Source organism: Ruditapes philippinarum, unplaced genomic scaffold (genome assembly GCF_026571515.1).
Source record: "Ruditapes philippinarum isolate M1 unplaced genomic scaffold, ASM2657151v2 ctg1957_1_1_1_1, whole genome shotgun sequence".
Taxonomy (NCBI): Eukaryota; Metazoa; Mollusca; class Bivalvia; order Venerida; family Veneridae; genus Ruditapes; species Ruditapes philippinarum.
This window is the reverse complement of record NW_026857326.1, coordinates 204277-224610: the sequence shown is the minus strand read 5'-3', so window position 1 is coordinate 224610 and position 20334 is coordinate 204277. Positions and strand designations below refer to the sequence as shown.

The 20334-nt window shown below is 35.7% G+C and overlaps 1 protein-coding gene across 3 annotated transcripts in view; it reads left to right on the top strand.

Moving 5' to 3' along the window:
- Positions 1 to 5255, top strand: part of LOC132749393 (tropomodulin-like) — a 29306-nt gene extending 24051 nt beyond the window's left edge. For all 3 annotated transcript variants that reach the window (XM_060739125.1, XM_060739123.1, XM_060739124.1), the window contains exon 10: positions 1131 to 5255. In XM_060739125.1, coding sequence (XP_060595108.1) covers positions 1131 to 1168 — 38 coding nt within the window. In that variant the 3' untranslated portion in view covers positions 1169 to 5255. The remainder of the gene's footprint in view (positions 1 to 1130) is intronic.
- The last annotated feature ends 15079 nt before the right edge of the window (positions 5256 to 20334 follow it).

Here is a 20334-nt window from a genome sequence, read left to right as displayed (position 1 = left end):
AAGGGGAGCTATCCTACTCGCCCCGGCGTCGGCGTCGGCGTTGGCGTCACACCTTGGTTAAGTTTTTCGTACCACCCCACTTTATTTCAGAAGTATTACAAGTATGGCTTTGAAACTTACCATACTTGTTCACCATCATAACCTCCATCTACAGACAAGAGTACATAACTCTGTCAAGGTTTTTGACAGAATTATGGCCCTTTTTTGACTTAGAAAGTGTATTGAGCTTGGTTAAGTTTTTTGTACCACCTCACTTTATTTCAAAACCATTGGAGGTATTGCTTTGAAACTGACCATACTTGTTTACCATCACGACCTTCATCAACAGACAAGAGGACATAACTCTGTCAAGGTTTTTGACAGAATTATGCCCCTTTTTGACTTAGAAAATACATTGAATATGGGTAAAATCCACTTATTGCCTTAACCCTTTGAGATATTGCTTTGAAACTTTTAATGCTATTTCACATCATTACCCCATCTGTACGCAAGAGAAGGTAACTCTGTCAAGGATTTGTTTTAAAAATTAAGGCCTTTTATCGACTTAGAATTAAATTTATTTAAGGCTCAACTCAGTTTTTTTTTCTTTCTTACCAGCCCTCTTTTGACTTAAACATTTCAAACTTTGCTGCAGTGTTCAAGGGTATCACACAATTCAGTAAAATAATTCTTCACTAAATATCTTAATGCTCATGGCCATTGTTCACTTTAAAAATACAGAGATTCTTGTATTGCCTTTTACTGCAAAAACTTTTTTTATTGGCAAGCAATAAAAAAGTCGAGCGCGCTGTCTTACGGACAGCTCTTGTTATAACATAAACCGCAATGCAGGAGTTTAATAAAGCCATTTAATAAAAACGATATTACACTAGTGTAATAATACTTTAACAGGAGGTCATTTGCGCTATATATAAACATTAGGTTAAAGCGCGCTAATGTTTGTGTTACGTTATAGGCGGGTCATTGAAAAATGACTCGTTTGAGTGTCCATAGGATTAATATCACTTTAAATGATTGTTTTGCACAAGTGAAGTTCTAACTTTAAAAGTCTTTGGTTGATTATACGCTATTATATAAAAAGAATGATGGACAAGGAAATCAACATTGTTTTCTTTTGTTTTGTTTTTCAGCAAGACGAAACAGAGTTGGGATCAAAGGAGATGTATAGACGTTAAAAATCCAGTCACACTTTTAGTCTAGAACAAATTTAGTCAATTTTTTACACAGACATAATTATATAATTTTCATACTTGTCTACGTGTGTGTGAATACAGTTGCAATAAATTTCATTACTTTCCTAGACATTATGTATTCTACCCAATAGTAAGCCATCTTTTAAAGATAACAGATACAGACGTAATGATTGTCCAATAAAAATCATTGTAACAAGAGGCAGAACTATTGTCCAATCAAAATCAGCGTAACAAGAGGCAGGACAATTGTCCAATAAAAATCAGTGTAACAAGAGGCAGAACTATTGTCCAATGAAAATCAGCGTAACAAGAGGCAGAACTGTTGTCCAATGAAAATCAGCGTAACAAACTGTATTTTACCTGTTGATAAACAAGATATCATCACCTTAGTACAGTAACGGGTTAATTTCTAATATAACTAAATAGGATTTAACCTGATACTGTACTAAGATATGTATATTTAAGAATAGGGCTGGGTATTGCAAAGAAAATTCATTCATATTAAAATATATTACATTTGTATGAACTATTTAAAATGCAAAGGTTAGACGTACAAAATGTTGAATTAAATAGTTTATCCTTTTATGTAATTGTGTTCAAATGAAACTGTTTACATCAGAGGCTTGGCCCTTTTATAAAAGTTCACAATGTGTTAAAAGTGGCATTTATATATGATGGAGTTTGAGCAACTTTATGCAAATGCCATTTTGAATTCAAGCTATATACAAGTTGAGAATATTTCTAACTTGAATAGAACATTAGGGTTTTGATGAAAAGTCCATACTCTTGATATATATTGCAATATAGAAGAAATAGTGATATAATAATTATAATACCAAATAAGATATAATTGCGATATCAAATATATTGTAATGGTTATTGCACGCCCCTAATCAAGAAAAAAGATTATATATCCTGGATTCTCTTGTTTATGATAGGTATTAGATATGACACATTGATTGTGTAATTTTAAAACAATTTCTCTGTTTATTTTTTCAGTTTTTTTCAATTATTTTCTTAAAACAAAATTACTGTAGTTTTAATTTTTTCAGTCATTTTAAATTTTTTTTAATGTGAATTGTTTTCCTGTTTATTTTTTTAAAAGTTACATCTATAGACAGATGTTTGAAGAAGAACTATGCAGAGGTGGTTTTTATATACAGTCAATCATGTCAACAAAGGTCACCCAAGGGAGTGACAAGTAATGGTCTTAATAGACAAGTGACCTTTATTTAGAGGTTACTTTGTTCCATTTTTTCACGGAAGGGTTTTTAGAAAGTGGCCTTTATTTGCAGGGTTATATTCATTCAGAGGTGGTCTTTAATACAGGTTTGACTGTAGTGTATACACAAGTTTTTTTAATAGTTTTTGGTCCATCAGTGTCATTCGATTTTGTATGGAACAAACTTTTTAGACGTAAGGATCCTTGTGAAGTTCTATAACCGGGATCAATTTTTCACATATATAATCAGGGTTTGCTTATGATGTAATTATACATTTGAAATAGCCTATGTTTACTTTACTCTATAAAAATGAAACCAGTGCAAAGATTAGCTGGCACATTCATTATCATAGGATTTTGGTCTGCTATGTTTTGGTCTGCAATTCATTCGGTAAATATTTTGAAATGTTCACTGAAAATGTTGAACGGTTTTGTCAAGATGGAAAAAAAACAAAACTGGACAAGGCTATTTTCAGATATAAAGCATGGTTTTTAAGGGTTTAAGTGATTCCATAGATGGTGATAATGGATAATGTTGTAATTTTTTGATAGGTTCTATGTTTAAGCTTTAAAGGCTGTAAGCATATACATATATCCCCCAAGCTGCTTGGGTAGGGTTTAAAATGCAAACAATAATTTATGCATGGCCATATACGTATATCCAATGATCGTAGGTTCAATGCTCAGGCCGAGCGTAATTTCTCCATCACATTTGACCTTGGACATTTAGTGTAATGGTCATTTGTTTCACACCACTGATTTAGAAATCATGTGAGAATAGTAGTTGGTCACTTGCAGAGAAACTGGTTAATACCGGTAAGCCATCCAGGAAAGCAACAAAGGTTGATAAACTGGCAAGGTATGACTGAAAAATATGTTAAAATTGGTGTTAAACAGACAGACATATTGCTGCCAAGCTTAAGCACTAGACCATTCAAAATTAGGCTATTTGAAGCACCCTCCCCCTTCTTTTTTTTTTGGATTTTGAAAAAAAAAAATTTGATGAATAAAAAATTTGAAGTAGACAAAATTTTTAGCAGAAGACAATTTTTCCTAGCATTCAAGTTTTGATTAATTTTGTTTATTGGTGCTTTATTAGGACATTTAAAACTTAGAGGCAAGTTGTTTTTGTTTTTTTTTTAAATTTTATTATTTTTAGTTTTGCTTATTGTTTATTTTGCTGCCTAGTGTATACAGTTATGTATTAGCTTTTTTATGTTATTGAAAATAATGAGTAAATAGAAAAATAAACATTTTTATCATTGTGTTAAACCGTTGCAAATTTTGAAATCAATAAAAAAAAATGTTAAGATACATAACTCATGATATTTACCTGTGATTTTTATATATATATGTATTGTCCAATTTGTTCATTTTTTTTATACTTTATAAATCTTCCATTTTTTTTCACAAATTTTGTTTGTGTAAATATATTTATTTGATACATTTTGTCCACATATATATTTTGTAGATGCATGACATTTCAAACTCAATCTATATTTTGCCTTAATGTAATTTTATCCTTGTAGAGAGTTATTTGTTTTCTCAGCTGTAAGTCAGTGCTTTCTATAAGATGGTCTCTTCTATAAGTCGGGTATGTCATTTGGTAGTCACCACTTAAGCCAATTTTCTAGACATATGGCTGAAAATTTAAAGCTTTTGCATTTAATGACATAATTATTGTAAGTGTAATTATTGCAGAAATGAATATTGTTTTCTTTAAAGGAATATTTTAACTTTTATACCTATTATAAGAACAAGATTTTTGTAATTTGACGTTTTAAAAAAACCAGTTAAAGAATGACTTATAGGTGAGGAAAATACTAAAATTTGTATGCTCAACTTCTCGTATTGAATTTAGTAGTGTGCTACCTATTATCTAAATCATAATCTGCTTTTATTACATAGGAATGTATTATCTTGAAGTATAAGCAGTTAAGGATCTCCACTGTGGTCCACTGCGGACTAAAAAAATTCAAATTTTGAAATTTTATATAAATGACTTGCGGCACTTAAAATAGAAAAATGGTAATTAGATAATAAAAAAAACTTAATCATGACTAAATTGAAAATCTTTTAGTTGTGATTCTGAATCTGATTCAAGTTTAAAAGGTTTAACGCTTTATTTTTTGTTCATTATGATTTTTTTGTAAGTTCAATACAATAATAATTAATATTTTATATCAGTGGAGTCCCTTTAATAAGTTTGCAAGTTCAATACAATACTAGTATATATCCCATATTGAGATGTAGAATATTGATTTTCATCAGCGAATTTACCAGTCGATAAAGAATGTTATTATTATTTGAAAAAATGAAATTCAAATATACAAAGATCATGTACAATTCATTAAGTGAAATAATTCTTATTCAAGAATTAATTATTTAGTATTCGTTTGTGAATCAATACAATATGTACCTAGTGAGTATAATATGCTGTTTTAGTCTTTTTTAAACTTAGTGAATTTATGTTAATTTTATTAATTTAATGATTTAGATTTCAAAAGAAAAGTACATGTAAAGTGTCACTTATGTCCAGAACAAAAATTTAAGATATTGAAATATTTATCTCAGACATGGAATCTCATACATTTGGCATAGAAATAAAAGAACCCAAATTAAAAAGATAACCAAAAAGAAAGATGTATTGAACTTTATTCATTTTTTTTTTTTTTTCAAGAAAAAGTTTTGAGTGCATTTTGAACTTAAGTGTTTTATAAATTAAGTGTTTTATTTATAAAATAGTGAAATCTATGTTCGTGAGATTGCCATATGTAAAAATCTGGTAGTCTTTTTTTTGGAAAAGGAAAAAATATAACAATAAAGCCTGATAAATGTGACTCCAAGCTTGTTGTAACTTCATAATATTTACTTGTAATAAGTCCAATATTGTTTTGATTGAAGTTTTACGTCACACCAACACAGTATAGGTCATATGGCAATGTTCAAGCTTTACTATGGAGGAAGACCTAAGGTGCCCTTCCGTGCATTATTTCTGGCACGAACAGTGACCTGAGTAGAACCAACGACGTTCTGTTTGCTAGCTGGAGTGCTTTCTCACAGGAAAGAATCCAAAGTCCCTGTCAGAATTCGATCCCATAGCGGTGATGGGCAAGTGGTTTGAAGTTAACGACCTTAACTACTCGGCCACGGATGTCCCAAGTCCAATATCTGTGTGGTAACTTGGTAATATTTACTGTGTAATAAGTCCAACATTGTCTGTGTGGTATAACCTGGCCGGGAATGACAGTGTGTGATAAAACTATAAATGACTGCATTATATTAAGTATACAATAGACTGTGTAATAAGTCCAACATTGTCTGTGTGGTATAAACCTGGCCGGGAATAACAAGTGTGTGATAAAACTATAATTGACTGTGTTATATTAAGTATACAATAGACTGTGTAATAAGTCCAACATTGTCTGTGTGGGTATTAACCTGGCCAGGAATAACAGTGTGTGATAAAACTATAATTGACTGTGTTATATTAAGTATACAATAGACTGTGTAATAAGTCCAACATTGTCTGTGTGGTATAACCTGGCCGGGAATAACAGTGTGTAATGTGGTATAACCTGGCCGGGAATAACAGTGTGTAATAAAACTATAATTGACTGCATTATATTAAGTATACAATAGACTGTGTAATAAGTCCAACATTGTCTGTGTGGTATAACCTGGCTGGGAATTACAGTGTGTGATAAAACTATAATTGACTGTGTTATATTAAGTATACAATAGACTGTGTAATAAGTCCAACATTGTCTGTGTGGTATAACCTGGCTGGGAATTACAGTGTGTGATAAAACTATAATTGACTGTGTTATATTAAGTATACAATAGACTGTGTAATAAGTCCAACATTGTCTGTGTGGTATAACCTGGCTGGGAATTACAGTGTGTGATAAAACTATAATTGACTGTGTTATATTCAGTATACAATAGACTGTGTAATAAGTCCAACATTGTCTGTGTGGTATAACCTGGCCGGGAATAACAGTGTGTGATAAAACTATAATTGACTGCATTATATTCAGTATACAATAGACTGTGTAATAAGTCTATATTATCCAGACTGTGAGAAAAAGTCTGAAGTTGATTGTGAAAGAAGTCTTAAATTGACTGTGTAATAAGTATATGATAGACTGTTTGTTTGTTTGAGTGATTGTTATATCACACGACACCGTATAGGTAATTTGGCAACGTTCCAGCTTTACTGGTGGAGGAAGACCTAAGGTGCCCTTCTGTGCATTATTTCAGGCACAAACAGTCACCTTAGTAGAACCAACAACATTCTATAAGCTAGCTGAATAGCTTCCTCATATGAAAGAATCCAAAGTCCCTGTCAGGATTCTAACCCACAGCAGTGAAGGGCAAGTGGTTTAAAGTCAAAGACCGTAACCACTCAGTCAATGACACCGCTGATAGACTGTAATAAGTCTATAATTACCTGTGTAATAAGTCTATACTTGACTATAATGAGCCAATAAATGACTGTGTAGTACATCTATAAATGACTGTGTAGTACATCTATAAATGACTGTGTAGTACATCTATAAATCACCGTGTAGTACATCAATAAATGACTGTGTAGTACATCTATAAATGACCTTGTAGTACATCTATAAATCACCGTGTAGTACATCAATAAATGACTGTGTAGTACATCTATAAATCACCGTGTAGTACATCAATAAATGACTGTGTAGTACATCTATAAATGACTGTGTAGTACATCTATAAATGACTGTGTAGTACATCTATAAATCGCTGTGTAGTACATCTATAAATGACTGTGTAGTACATCTATAAATGACTGTGTAGTACATCTATAAAATCACCGTGTAGTACATCAATAAATGACTGTGTAGTACATCTATAAATGACCGTGTAGTACATCTATAAATGACAGTGTAGTATATCTATAAATGACCGTGTAGTACATCAATAAATGACTGTGTAGTACATCTATAAATGACTGTGTAGTACATCAATAAATGACTGTGTAGTACATCTATAAATCGCTGTGTAGTAAATCTATAAATGTCTGTGTAGTACATCTATAAATGACTATGTACTACATCTATAAATGACCGTGTAGTACATCTATAAATGTCTGTGTAGTACATCTATAAATGACTGTGTAGTACATCAAATAAATGACCGTGTAGTACATCTATAAATCGCTGTGTAGTAAATCTATAAATGTCTGTGTAGTACATCTATGAATGACTGTGTAGTACATCTATAAATGTCAGTGTAGTACATCTATAAATGACTATGTAGTACATCTATAAATGTCTGTGTAGTACATCTATAAATGACTGTTGTAGTACGTTTATAAATGACTGTGTAGTACATCTATAAATGACTATGTAGTACATCTATAAATGACCGTGTACTACATCTATAAATGTCTGTGTAGTACATCAATAAATGACTATGTAGTACATCTATAAATGACTGTGTAGTACATCTATAAATGACCGTGTAGTACATCTTTAAATGTCTGTGTAGTACATCTATAAATGTCTGTGTAGTACATCTATAAATCACTGTGAAGTACATCTATAAATGACTGTGTAGTACGTCTATAAATGACCGTGTAGTACATCTATAAATTACTGTGTAGTACATCTATAACTGACTGTGTAGTACATCTATAAATCACTGTGTAGTACATCTATAAATCACCGTGTAGTAAATCTATAAATCACCGTGTAGTACATCTATAAATGACTGTGTAGTACGTCTATAAATGACTGTGTAGTACATCTATAAATGACTGTGTAGTACATCTATAAATGCCTGTGTAGTACATCTATAAATGACTGTGTAGTACATCTATAAATGACCGTGTAGTACATCTATAAATGACAGTGTAGTAGGTCTATAAATGACTGTGTAGTACATCTATAAATGACTGTGTAGTACATCTATAAATGACTGTGTAGTACATCTATAAATGACTGTGTAGTACATCTATAAATGACTGTGTAGTACATCTATAAATGACTGTATAGTACGTCTATAAATGACTGTGTAGTACATCTATAAATGACTGTGTAGTACATCTATAAATGACCGTGTAGTACATCTATAAATGACAGTGTAGTAGGTCTATAAATGACTGTGTAGTACATCTATAAATGCCTGTGTAGTACGTCTATAAATGACTGTGTAGTACATCTATAAATGACCGTGTAGTACATCTATAAATGACAGTGTAGTAGGTCTATAAATGACTGTGTAGTACATCTATAAATGACTGTGTAGTACATCTAAAAATGACTGTGTAGTACATCTATAAATCACTGTGTAGTAAATCCATAAATGACCGTGTAGTTCATCTATAAATCACTGTGTAGTACGTCTATAAATGACTGTGTAGTACATCTATAAATGACTGTGTAGTACGTCTATAAATGACTGTGTAGTACGTCTATAAATCACTGTGTAGTACGTCTATAAATGACCGTGTAGTACATCTATAAATGACCGTGTAGTACATCTATCAATGACTGTGTAGTATGACTATAAATGACCGTGTAGTACATCTACAAATGACCGTGTAGTACATCTATAAATGTCTGTGTAGTACATCTATAAATGACTGTGTAGTACATCTATAAATGTCTGTGTAGTAAATCTATAAATGACCGAGTAGTACATCTATCAATGACTGTGTAGTACGTCTATAAATGACCGTGTAGTACGTAAATAAATCACTGTGTAGTACATCTATAAATAAATGTGTAGTACATCTATAAATGACTGTGTAGTACATCAATAAATGACTGTGTAGTACATCTATAAATCACTGTGTAGTAAATCTATAAATGACCGTGTAGTACATCATTAAATGACTGTGTAATAAATCTATAAATGATTGTGTAGTACATCTATATATGACTGTGTAGTACATCTATAAATGACTATGTAGTACATCTATAAATGACCCTGTAGTACATCATAAATGACCGTGTAGTAAATCTATAAATGACCGTGTAGTATATCTATAAATGACTGTGTAGTACATCTATAAATGACCGTGTAGTACATCATAAATGACGGTGTAGTAAATCTTTAAATGACTGTGTAGCACATCTATAAATGACTGTGTAGTACGTCTATAAATGAATGTGTAGTACGTCTATAAATGACCGTGTAGTAGGTCTATAAATGACTGTGTCGTATGTCTATAAATGACCGTGTAGTACATCTATAAATGACTGTGTAGTAAATCTATAAATGACTATGTAGTACATCTATAAATGTCTCTGTAGTACATCTATAAATGTCTGTGTAGTAAATCAATAAATGACCATGTAGTACATCTATCAATGACTGTTAGTATGTCTATAAATGACCGTGTAGTACATCTATAAATTACCGTGTAGTACATCTATAAATGTCTGTGTAGTACATCTATAAATGACTGTGTAGTACATCTATAAATGTCTGTGTAGTAAATCTATAAATGACCGTGTAGTACATCAATAAATGACTGTGTAGTACATCTATCAATGACTGTGTAGTAAATCTATAAATGACCGTGTAGTACATCATTAAATGACTGTGTAATAAATCTATAAATGACTTTGTAGTACATCTATAAATGACTATGTAGTACATCAATAAATGACTGTGTAGTACATCTATAAATGACTGTGTAGTACATCTATAAATGACTGTGTAGTACATCTATCAAAGACTGTGTAGTACGTCTATAAATGACCGTGTTGTACGTCAATAAATCACTGTGTAGTACATCTATAAATGACTGTGAAGTACATCTATAAATGACTGTGTAGTACATCAATAAATGACTGTGTAGTACATCTATCAATGACTGTGTAGTAAATCTATAAATGACCGTGTAGTACATCATTAAATGACTGTGTAATAAATCTATAAATGACTGTGTAGTACATCTATAAATGACTATGTAGTACATCAATAAATGACTGTGTAGTACATCTATCAATGACTGTGTAGTACATCTATAAATGACTGTGTAGTACATCTATCAATGACTGTGTAGTAAATCTAAAAATGACTATGTTGTACATCTATAAATGACCGTGTAGTACATCTATAAATGTCTGTGTAGTACATCTATAAATGACTATGTAGCACATCTATGAATGACTGTGTAGTACATCTATAAATCACTGTGTAGTAAATCCATAAATGACTGTGTAGTACGTCTATAAATGACTGTGAAGTACATCTATAAATGACTGTGTATTACATCAATATATGACTGTGTAGTACTTGTATAAATCGCTGTGTAGTAAATCTATAAATGTCTGTGCAGTACATCTATAAATGTCTGTGTAGTACATCTATAAATGATTGTGTAGTACGTCTATATATGACTGTGTAGTACATCTATAAATGACTGTGTAGTACGTCTATATATGACTGTGTAGTACATCTATAAATGACTATGTAGTACATCTATAAATGACTGTGTGCTACATCTATAAATGTCTGTGTAGTACATCTTTAAATGACTATGTAGTACATCAATATATGACTGTGTAGTACATCTATAAATGACCGTGTAGTACATCTTTAAATGTCTGTGTAGTACATCTGTATATGTCTGTGTAGTACATCTATAAATCACTGTGTAGTACATCTATAAATGACTGCGTAGTACGTATATAAATGACTGTGTAGTACATCTATAAATGACTGTGAAGTACATCTATAAATGATTGTGTAGTACATCTATAAATGACTGTGTACTACATTTATAAATGTCTGTGTAGTACATCTTTAAATGACTATGTAGTACATATATAAATGACTGTGTAGTACATCTATAAATGACCGTGTAGTACATCTTTAAATGTCTGTGTAGTACATCTATAAATCACTGTGTAGTACATCTATAAATGACTGTGTAGTACGTCTATAAATGACTGTGTAGTACATCTATAAATGACTGTGTAGTACATCTATAAATGACTGTGTAGTACATCTATAAATGACTGTGTAGTACATCTATAAATGACTGTGTAGTACGTCTATAAATGACTGTGTAGTACATCTATAAATGACTGTGTAGTACATCTATAAATGACTGTGTAGTACCTCTATAAATGACTGTGTAGTACCTCTATAAAATGACTGTGTAGTACATCTATAAATGACTGTGTAGTACATCTTTAAATGACTGTGTAGTACATCTATAAATGACTGCGTAGTACATCTACAAATGACTGTGTAGTACATCAATAAATGACTGTGTAGTACATCTATAAATGACTGTGTAGTACATCTATAAATGACTGTGTAGTACATCTATAAATGACTGTGTAGTATATCTATAAATGACTGTGTAGTACATCTATAAATGACTGTGTAGTATATCTATAAATGACTGTGTAGTACATCTATAAATGACTGTGTAGTACATCTATAAATGACTGTGTAGTATATCTATAAATGACTGTGTAGTACATCTATAAATGACTGTGTAGTACATCTATAAATGACTGTGTAGTATATCTATAAATGACTATGTAGTACATCTATAAATGACTGTGTAGTATATCTATATATGTCTGTCTAGTACATCTATAAATGACTGTGTAGTACATCTATATATGTCTGTGTAGTACATCTATAAATGACTGTGTAGTACATCAATAAATGACTGTGTAGTACATCTATATATGTCTGTCTAGTACATCTATAAATGACCGTGTAGTACATCTATAAATGACCGTGTAGTACATCTATAAATGACCGTGTAGTACATCTATATATGACGTGTAGTACATCTATAAATGACCGTGTAGTAAATCTATATATGACCGTGTAGTACATCTATAAATGACCGTGTAGTACATCTATAAATGACTGTGCATTACATCTATAAATGACTGTGTAATACATCTTTCAATGACTGTGTAGTATATCTATAAATGACTGTGTAGTACATCTATAAATGACCGTGTAGTACATCTATAAATGACCGTGTAGTACATCTATAAATGACCGTGTAGTACATCTATAAATGACCGTGTAGTACATCTATAAATGACTGTGTAGTATATCTATAAATGACTGTGTAGTATATCTATAAATGACTGTGTAGTACATCTATAAATGACCGTGTAGTACATCTATAAATGACCGTGTAGTACATCTATTAATGACCGTGTAGTACATCTTTATATGACCGTGTAGTACATCTATAAATGACTGTGTAGTATATCTATAAATGACTGTGTAACAATAAGTATATAATAGACTTGAAATGAGTTTACGAGGGTGCATCAATAAATTCGTGAACTAATTCAATAGCGGGGAAATGATTTAATTAATTCAAGTACCTAAAATTACTTCTTCTCAAAGTAACGTCCCATGCACGTTTTGCACTTGTCCCATCTCTCGACTCATGACTCGAACACGTGTTGTAGCCCGTCATGTGACATCTCCCGCAGCTGTCTGTCCACGGCACACCTCAGTTCCTCTCTGCAGAATACTTTGTGTTTGGAGTCTGTTCTTCGACGTATTCATTATACGTACACACGGTCACAAGAGCCCATGAGGGGAAAGAATATCTCCACGAAGACGGCATGAAAATCCGATTTATAGATGGTTAGATACAGAGAAAAGTCAGGATGGTAGAGTAACAGAAATAAAAATAGAACCTTTGAATTTAATACAAATGTTTTGAAGTCTTGAAGGCCACATATTTTCACCTATATCCACCCAGGGTATAGTTTAAACATAAGGGAGTATTCAATGACATTGTCAGTAAGCAAGTATCAACGTTTCTGACGAACCTCCTCCATTTTCCCAACAACTCCTCCATTTTCCCATACCGCCTCCATTTTCCCAACAACTCCTCCATTTTCCCATACCGCCTCCATTTTCCCAACACCTCCCCCATTTTCCCATACCGCCTCCATTTTCCCAACACCTCCTCCATTTTCCCATACCGCCTCCATTTTCCCAACACCTCCGTCATTTTCCCATACCGCCTCCATTTTCCCAACACCTCCTCCATTTTCCCAACACCTCCTCTATTTTCCCATACCGCCTCCATTTTCCCAACACCTCCTCCATTTTCCCAACACTTAGGAACTCCACTCAGGTCCAAAGACCTAAAAACATTGAAAATCTTACAAATATCAAATGAAGAAATTAAAATGGAAAAAAATCTGTACAGGATAACAAAGAAATATACCTAGGTTAAATTAAGAATTGATTTTTGGTGCGAATCTTAGCCATGTCTGAGTGAAAAGCGTTGCAACGCCTTTCATTTTTTGGGTCATTTTGCACAATAAAAATGATTATTCAGGAAAAAAAGGTGAGGGGACGAGCTGAAAACTTGCATACAAGTTATGGGTCCAGACATTCATTAAACAAATGGTATACAAATCTTGGATTTTTTTAAGCCCCGTCATATTAACAATAAAACTCAGTGGAGCCCGTTTAACTTCAGGCCTGAAAGAGTCAGGAATCGTAGACAAAGATAAATAGCGATGCGCTAACATTCGAGGAATCCCGGTATCCGCGCAGTCTGATCAGGATCCATGCTGTTCACCTACAAACCCTATTACGATTCCCTTTATTACAATTAGAGAAACTGAAAGCGAACAGCATGGATCCTGATCAGACTGTGCGGATGTGCAGGCTGGTCTAGATCCATGCTGGTCGCAAACGCACTATGTTGGTTTTGTCATGACGCGGCTCATTTGTATTTTGACGTCTCTTATCGCAATTAAGGTGTTTAGATATTACGTAGATATTCGGTGGCATTTATAACCATTCATTTTGAATAACATAAATTAAAAGATGATCGTTGTTGATGTTTGGATATCCTAGAAATGCTTTCATAATATATACCATAAAAATTCATTTATAAAGAGAGGCAACTACGCCATGTTTAGCAATTTTTTTAACAGGAGTATTTCCCCTTTATTACCGCTACTGATTGGTAAAACCTTACACCTTTTTTTCAGGCAAATATTTGCCGATTCCGATGGTACATATTTTCCAAATGTAGCTCTCGTCATTTCCCGAAATGCAACCAGAAATTGCAACACACATTTTATGAAAATATTGCCGCATAGAAAAAAATTCTGCAACCATTAACTCTCTGGCTTTCAACCCAAAGAAATATGTAACTCACATGACAGACTTAAATGTCTTGGCTGAATAATTCTTACTTATAATTTCAATGAATGACGAGTATTGTCAACTTCATTTAATCTTACCACCCTTAATATCTTAGATGGACTTGCCCATCTTTATCATTTTAGGCAAAAATTCAAAATAAATTACGTAATAATTAACTGAATAGCGAACAGTTCAGACTAAGATTCAGGGGAGGGGCACGGGTGTGCCGGTTTATCTTGGTCGCATTAGTGGAAGCATGCAGTTGTCACAAGAAGGCTAATTAATAGTTGAGAAAAATGATCTTAAAGACACATTATGCCTCAGAAATCCATATTTCTTTTTTAATTCTTAAAGAAATGTCGAACGTGTGTTTCATAATGTATGTAGAGCATTATAGGTTAAACAACTGAAGAAAGTAGCGCTGAATGCCCAGTATAGTTACGTCATGTACCATAAAAGTCGCAAAAATGTAAACAAAGTGGTATTTTGACTTCCGTACAATATATTTATTCACTATGATTTTACACCCCTTGCCGAGAGAGCAAACAGGTAAACGATGGTTCATCTTTGTTGAAAATGAGTTAGGGTTTAAAAAAAACTGTAACAAAATACCAAAAATAAAGTTTTTGAGGAATTAAAATGATAGCATTTCTATATATGGCATAACATAAACAATTATTTAAATAAGAGTTCTATCTATTTGTAAGTATCTTTATTCAACTGTATTACACAATGATCAAGATCTGAAAATGATAAGAACAGAAACTATAATAAACTGATAAACTATGACAATAATCCTATATCTCCCCCCAAGTCTTTTGGCAGGCAGTATCTATTTAGTTTATGAACATAATGAACTGAATGAAAAAGACTGATATTTAACTTAAAAGTAAAGAAACACATGATAATATTAATAACCAATGATTTATCATTGTCTTATAGAATATTGACTGTTGAAAGTCTTCATTTATTCACTTTATACACTGATAGTAGAGTTCATGGTGTGTGCATTTATTCACAAACAAAGTCTTTTTGCCATTCTGGGGCATGTCTTATGCGGCTGGACCGTCGTGGCGGTGTGGAAGTAGACTCAACTGTTGGCGATGGAACAACGGTTGCTTTAGCACAAGGTGGGCCTGTGGCAAACATCTGGCAGTGAGAGATGGCATCTTGAGTTCTTGGTTCAGAGTATGTGAGCTGACGACATGGGCTTTGTACCTGGGTGCAAGTAGGTGTCTCGTGTGAGGCTTCCATGGCAGGCGGGCATGCAGGCCCGGGTGATTGTTCTGGCACTGTGACTGTTTTCGTTGGAGTTGTTAATCCAGGCTTCACTGTTGTGTCCGTAGTAACAGTAGGGGAAACAGAAAACGATGGTCGATGTAGCGTAGTGTCAGTGTCTATGCTAAGCCGCTTTGGCGGCAACTGAACTGGAACATATTTGCGAAGAAATTTCCTGTTCCTCAGAGTGACACGTCTAGAACCATCAATGCGCACAACGTACTGGTCAAACTGGCGCACCTCAATTACTACTCCTGTCTTATCCCACTTGCGAGGGAATGAGCCAATTTGGTTCTGCATCCGAACGTGGTCTCCAACAGAAAGAGGAGGTAGTCTTTGTGTATGTTCCGACAGTCTTTCTGCACATTGCATATGTCTGTTGCGCAATGCCTCTTCACGGGCAAGGGATGTGTTTTGCCATGTTGAGTGAGGCTTGTATTTCCCAGGTGGAATTGGGATGAAATCTCTGATTGGTCGACCAAATATGCATACAGCTGGGGAGAGCTTCGTGTCTCTGTCTGGTGTATTTCTATATTGTAGCATGGCTCGCTGGAAAGAGTCTGTATCAATGTCGCCAGAAGAGCTAGTATTGTCCATTAGAAGGCGTTTGACTGTCTTGACTCCAATCTCTGCTCTGCAGTTGCTGTGAGGGAAGGCTACTGAGGATAATCTATGATGCACACCCCAGTCACTTAAGAACTGCCTTGTAGCTGTAGCTGTGAATTCTGGTCCCCCGTCAGATGCAAGTTCATCAGGTATCCGTATGTAACAAAGATGCGCCTGAGGCAAGTTAACAGTCCTTGAGCTCCAACGGCTGACTGCTCTACGATGGGCCAGTTTGAGTAGCGGTCCACAACCACCAGGTAATGGTTACCTTTGTAAGTAAAGTAATCAGCACAGATGCACTGGAAAGGATACTCAGGGCTCATTGGTGGAACTGGTGGAGCACTCGGGTTGGACGGTGCATTGCGGTTGCATTGTTGGCATCCTGCACGAAGAATGTTTATGTCAGGCGTGATTCCTGGCCAAAACACAGATGTCCTCAGCTCGAGCTATCATGGATGTAACACCTTGGTGAGCTGAATGTAAGGCATCTAGAACTTCCTTCCTGAGTGATTGCGGGATAACTACACGGTCCTTGTACAGAATAACCCCATCAGTGGTTGACAAGCCTTCACGGTACTGGAAATACTGTCGTAGAGATTCTGGTACTTCATGACGGTGCTGTGGCATTCCACCTTCTATGATCTCACTCAGTAGAAGCATATCCTGGTCACTGGCTGTAGCTAAACGAACTCTATCCCAGGTCACCGACTTCATGCCAATGGTGTTCGATGATGCAACAGCAGTTGAAATCATGTTTCCGTCTCTGCCACTTCTTTGAATGTATTGAGTATTTGAATTTTCCAGATGGAGGCTCTCTGGAGTTCTGTGATTGGTCACTTGCGCAACATCATCAGGTAAGATAAGTTTTTCTGCATCACTAATAGGATGGCGTGAAAGGCAGTCTGTAGCACGATGTTTTGACGCCAGGGATGTGGACCATACGAAATTTGTATCTTAGTGTTTTCTCCTTTAAGTTTCTCAGACGATTGTTGGAAATGTCCTCAAGAGATCGGTCACTGAAGATCTTAAGAAGTGGTTTATGGTCAACCGCAATGGTTAAGTCCTTGCATCCTAATACAAAGTATCTGGCCTTGTCCAGGGAATCTGCAACTGCTAGTGCCTCACCCTCGATAGGTGCATAGCGAGATTCTGCTGAATGAGTGAATCTACTGCCAACAAGTGTGATCTTCCATCCAGATGGACAACAAAAAGGTTCTGTCTTATCACATTTACAGTGTTTCTGAAGGAGCCAGAAGCCGATACCTGATTTAGACCAGTCAGTTGTCAAACATGTGGGTCTACCAGGGTCAAAGATGCGAACACCTTCTTCTATTTCTTTTACAATCTGTGCTTTTGACTCCTCAAATAATGTCTGAAGATGTTCATTCCACTGGAAAACAGTGCCTTGCTTCAAGAGATCCCGAAATGGTAACATGCGCTCTGCCATACTGAAAACATATGACACCTGATTTACAAGGCCAAACCATGAACGCACGTCTGTGATGTCTTTTGGTGTGGGAAAGTCCATGATGGCTTGCAGGTATCTCTGACAGGGTCTGACTTCATCACGAGTGATTTCAAAGCCGGCAAACTCGACCTCATCTGCTCCAAAGACAAACTTTTCTGGGTTTAGTGTTATACCGTTTCTTCCACAGACGTCAAGCCAACGCACTGCCTGGAAGAAACTTTCTTCTAGGTCATTTGCCCAGAGTAAGGCGTCATCAATACACTTGGTTTTGTTTGGAATGTCTGTAACTAACCTCATCATAGCGTCTTGTGTAACCATCACCTGAGGCAATGTAAGCCTTGTGGGGCGGTTTTGTATCGGTATCTTCCCCATGGCGTGATGAATGTTGTAAGATGTCGGTGTTCTTCATAAAGTGGGACACTATGATAGCCATTCCAGGCATCAAACACTGTCTTTTTTTTCCCATTTGGAACCGATCGCGCTTGGAGGAATGGGGAAGGTGTGTGATGTGTCTCACGTGTGGCATGTGCATTGAGAGCTTGGAAGTCAACTGTTCGTCTGAGCTGTCCATTTTTCTTAGCGCATCCGATGACCATCCGATGGCACCATGTGACAGGTTCTCCAATGGGGACTGGTTCCAGCACGCCCAACCGGTACATCTTGATCAAGGCCTTCTTTTACTGCAGCTCGCCAGTGTATTGGAACGGGTACTGGTGTGTGATAGGCCACTGGTTCAGCGTTTTTTGGATCTACCATAACTTCATAGGTGGGACATCCATTAGAGGCAGAGGCTGGTGTTTAATTGTTGAATGTGCTGGACCTGTAGTAATCAAGAAGATACTCTGTAGTTTTTGAGCGGTTTTCTTCTGTAGGTGAAAATGGCAGAACACTTGGCGGTGGAGGTGGAGATTGGCGCTCAGGACATCGCATGGCGCAGTGTTCCTCTCCATGGACAGCTGCGGTACCGGTTTTGTAAGGGCTGTAATCTCAGGAAACCTATTGCTGATGATACCTAGCTGTACACATGCCTCTCTGCTCAGAAACAGCTTGTCTGAAGAGTCTGTAACATATGTCATCTGCCTCGTTTCCACCACTCTACCACTGCTGTCTTTGCTTGAGAACCGTAGTAAAGAGGCTCCAAGAATCTTGATTACCGTCATTGTTAGCTGTGTGCATGCGCATTGTCACAGGGATAAGGTCAGATTTAGATAGTCCTATGCGATGAATAACTTTAAGACCGGCAAGGCAGCTCTGACAACCGGTGTCAGCCATAGCAGGAACAATGGTGGGCGCTGACGGTGTTGGCAGGTCCGACTCCAAAGGCTGAGAGTAATCTTCTGGAACAGCTCGCACAGTAATGTTCACAAATGGCTGAGGCTTTGAGTTTCTGCGAAACACGTGTCTGTCATGCCTGTCATAGATTGATGATCTAGTGAAAATACTTTGCCGTTTTCCCGGTTTGAAATAGTGTTTTAGATTGTCAATGCTGTGGTTGAAGGGAATTCAGTGTACACAAGGTGTTAAACACAGCACTTTCTTTGTCAAAGTTGTGTTGGCTAGACTGTACTTTGGCGTTTTGGTTGTCCTTGCTGCGGGCAAAGATATTCTCGAAATGGTGATCTCGATGACAAAGTTCACACTTGTGGCCATAATGCAGGACACTGAGTCTTACGCAGTTGTGCCACACTTTTCTTGCATGACCACGTTTCCCACAATAAGAACACAGGTCTTGATTGTCCTTGCTGAGGGCTTGCTTGGACCTTTTGTAGGAGCTGGCTGCCTCAACCGAATGAGAATCCAAAAGCCTTGAAAGCTGAACGTTTCCCTGCTTCTTTCGCTTCAACGAATTGAAATACTTCCTCCAAAAGTCATATTTTGATTTTTGTCCCAATGTAGGTCTAACTGAATATCAGGGTCAACAACACCTCGTGTGAGGACGTCGCGCATGATGGCATCTGTGTAGTTGATTTTGGCATTACAGTCAGGGCAGTCAAATCACGAATTTGCAAATGTCAGCTTGTCCCTCTGAGACGTGCACCAAAGTTTCTGACTGACCTCATCACGGTCTTGTCTCATGTTATGTAATGTCAAACGAGCAACCATCGTGTTCTCTTCACGAACAGCAAGTTTTCGAAATGGCGGCTAATACATCGTCTACTGCCTTTTTTCAGTTAATTTGCCACCTGTTGTTCGAGTCAGGTCTCTGCGTAGGGGTTCGTCACAACACTCAAGCAACTGAATGACTTTGGTCCTTGCCCTTCAGTTTGGTGTTGCGGCCAACATAGTCTGTCTAACGTGATAAGAAAGTAGGCCCAGTCCTCGCTGGTTCCAGCGGCGGTCACGGTAGGTCGCTTCACTTTCTCCACTTTTGCAGTCAAAAACAGGTGCATTTGTGTGTACAGGCACTGTGAGCTGTG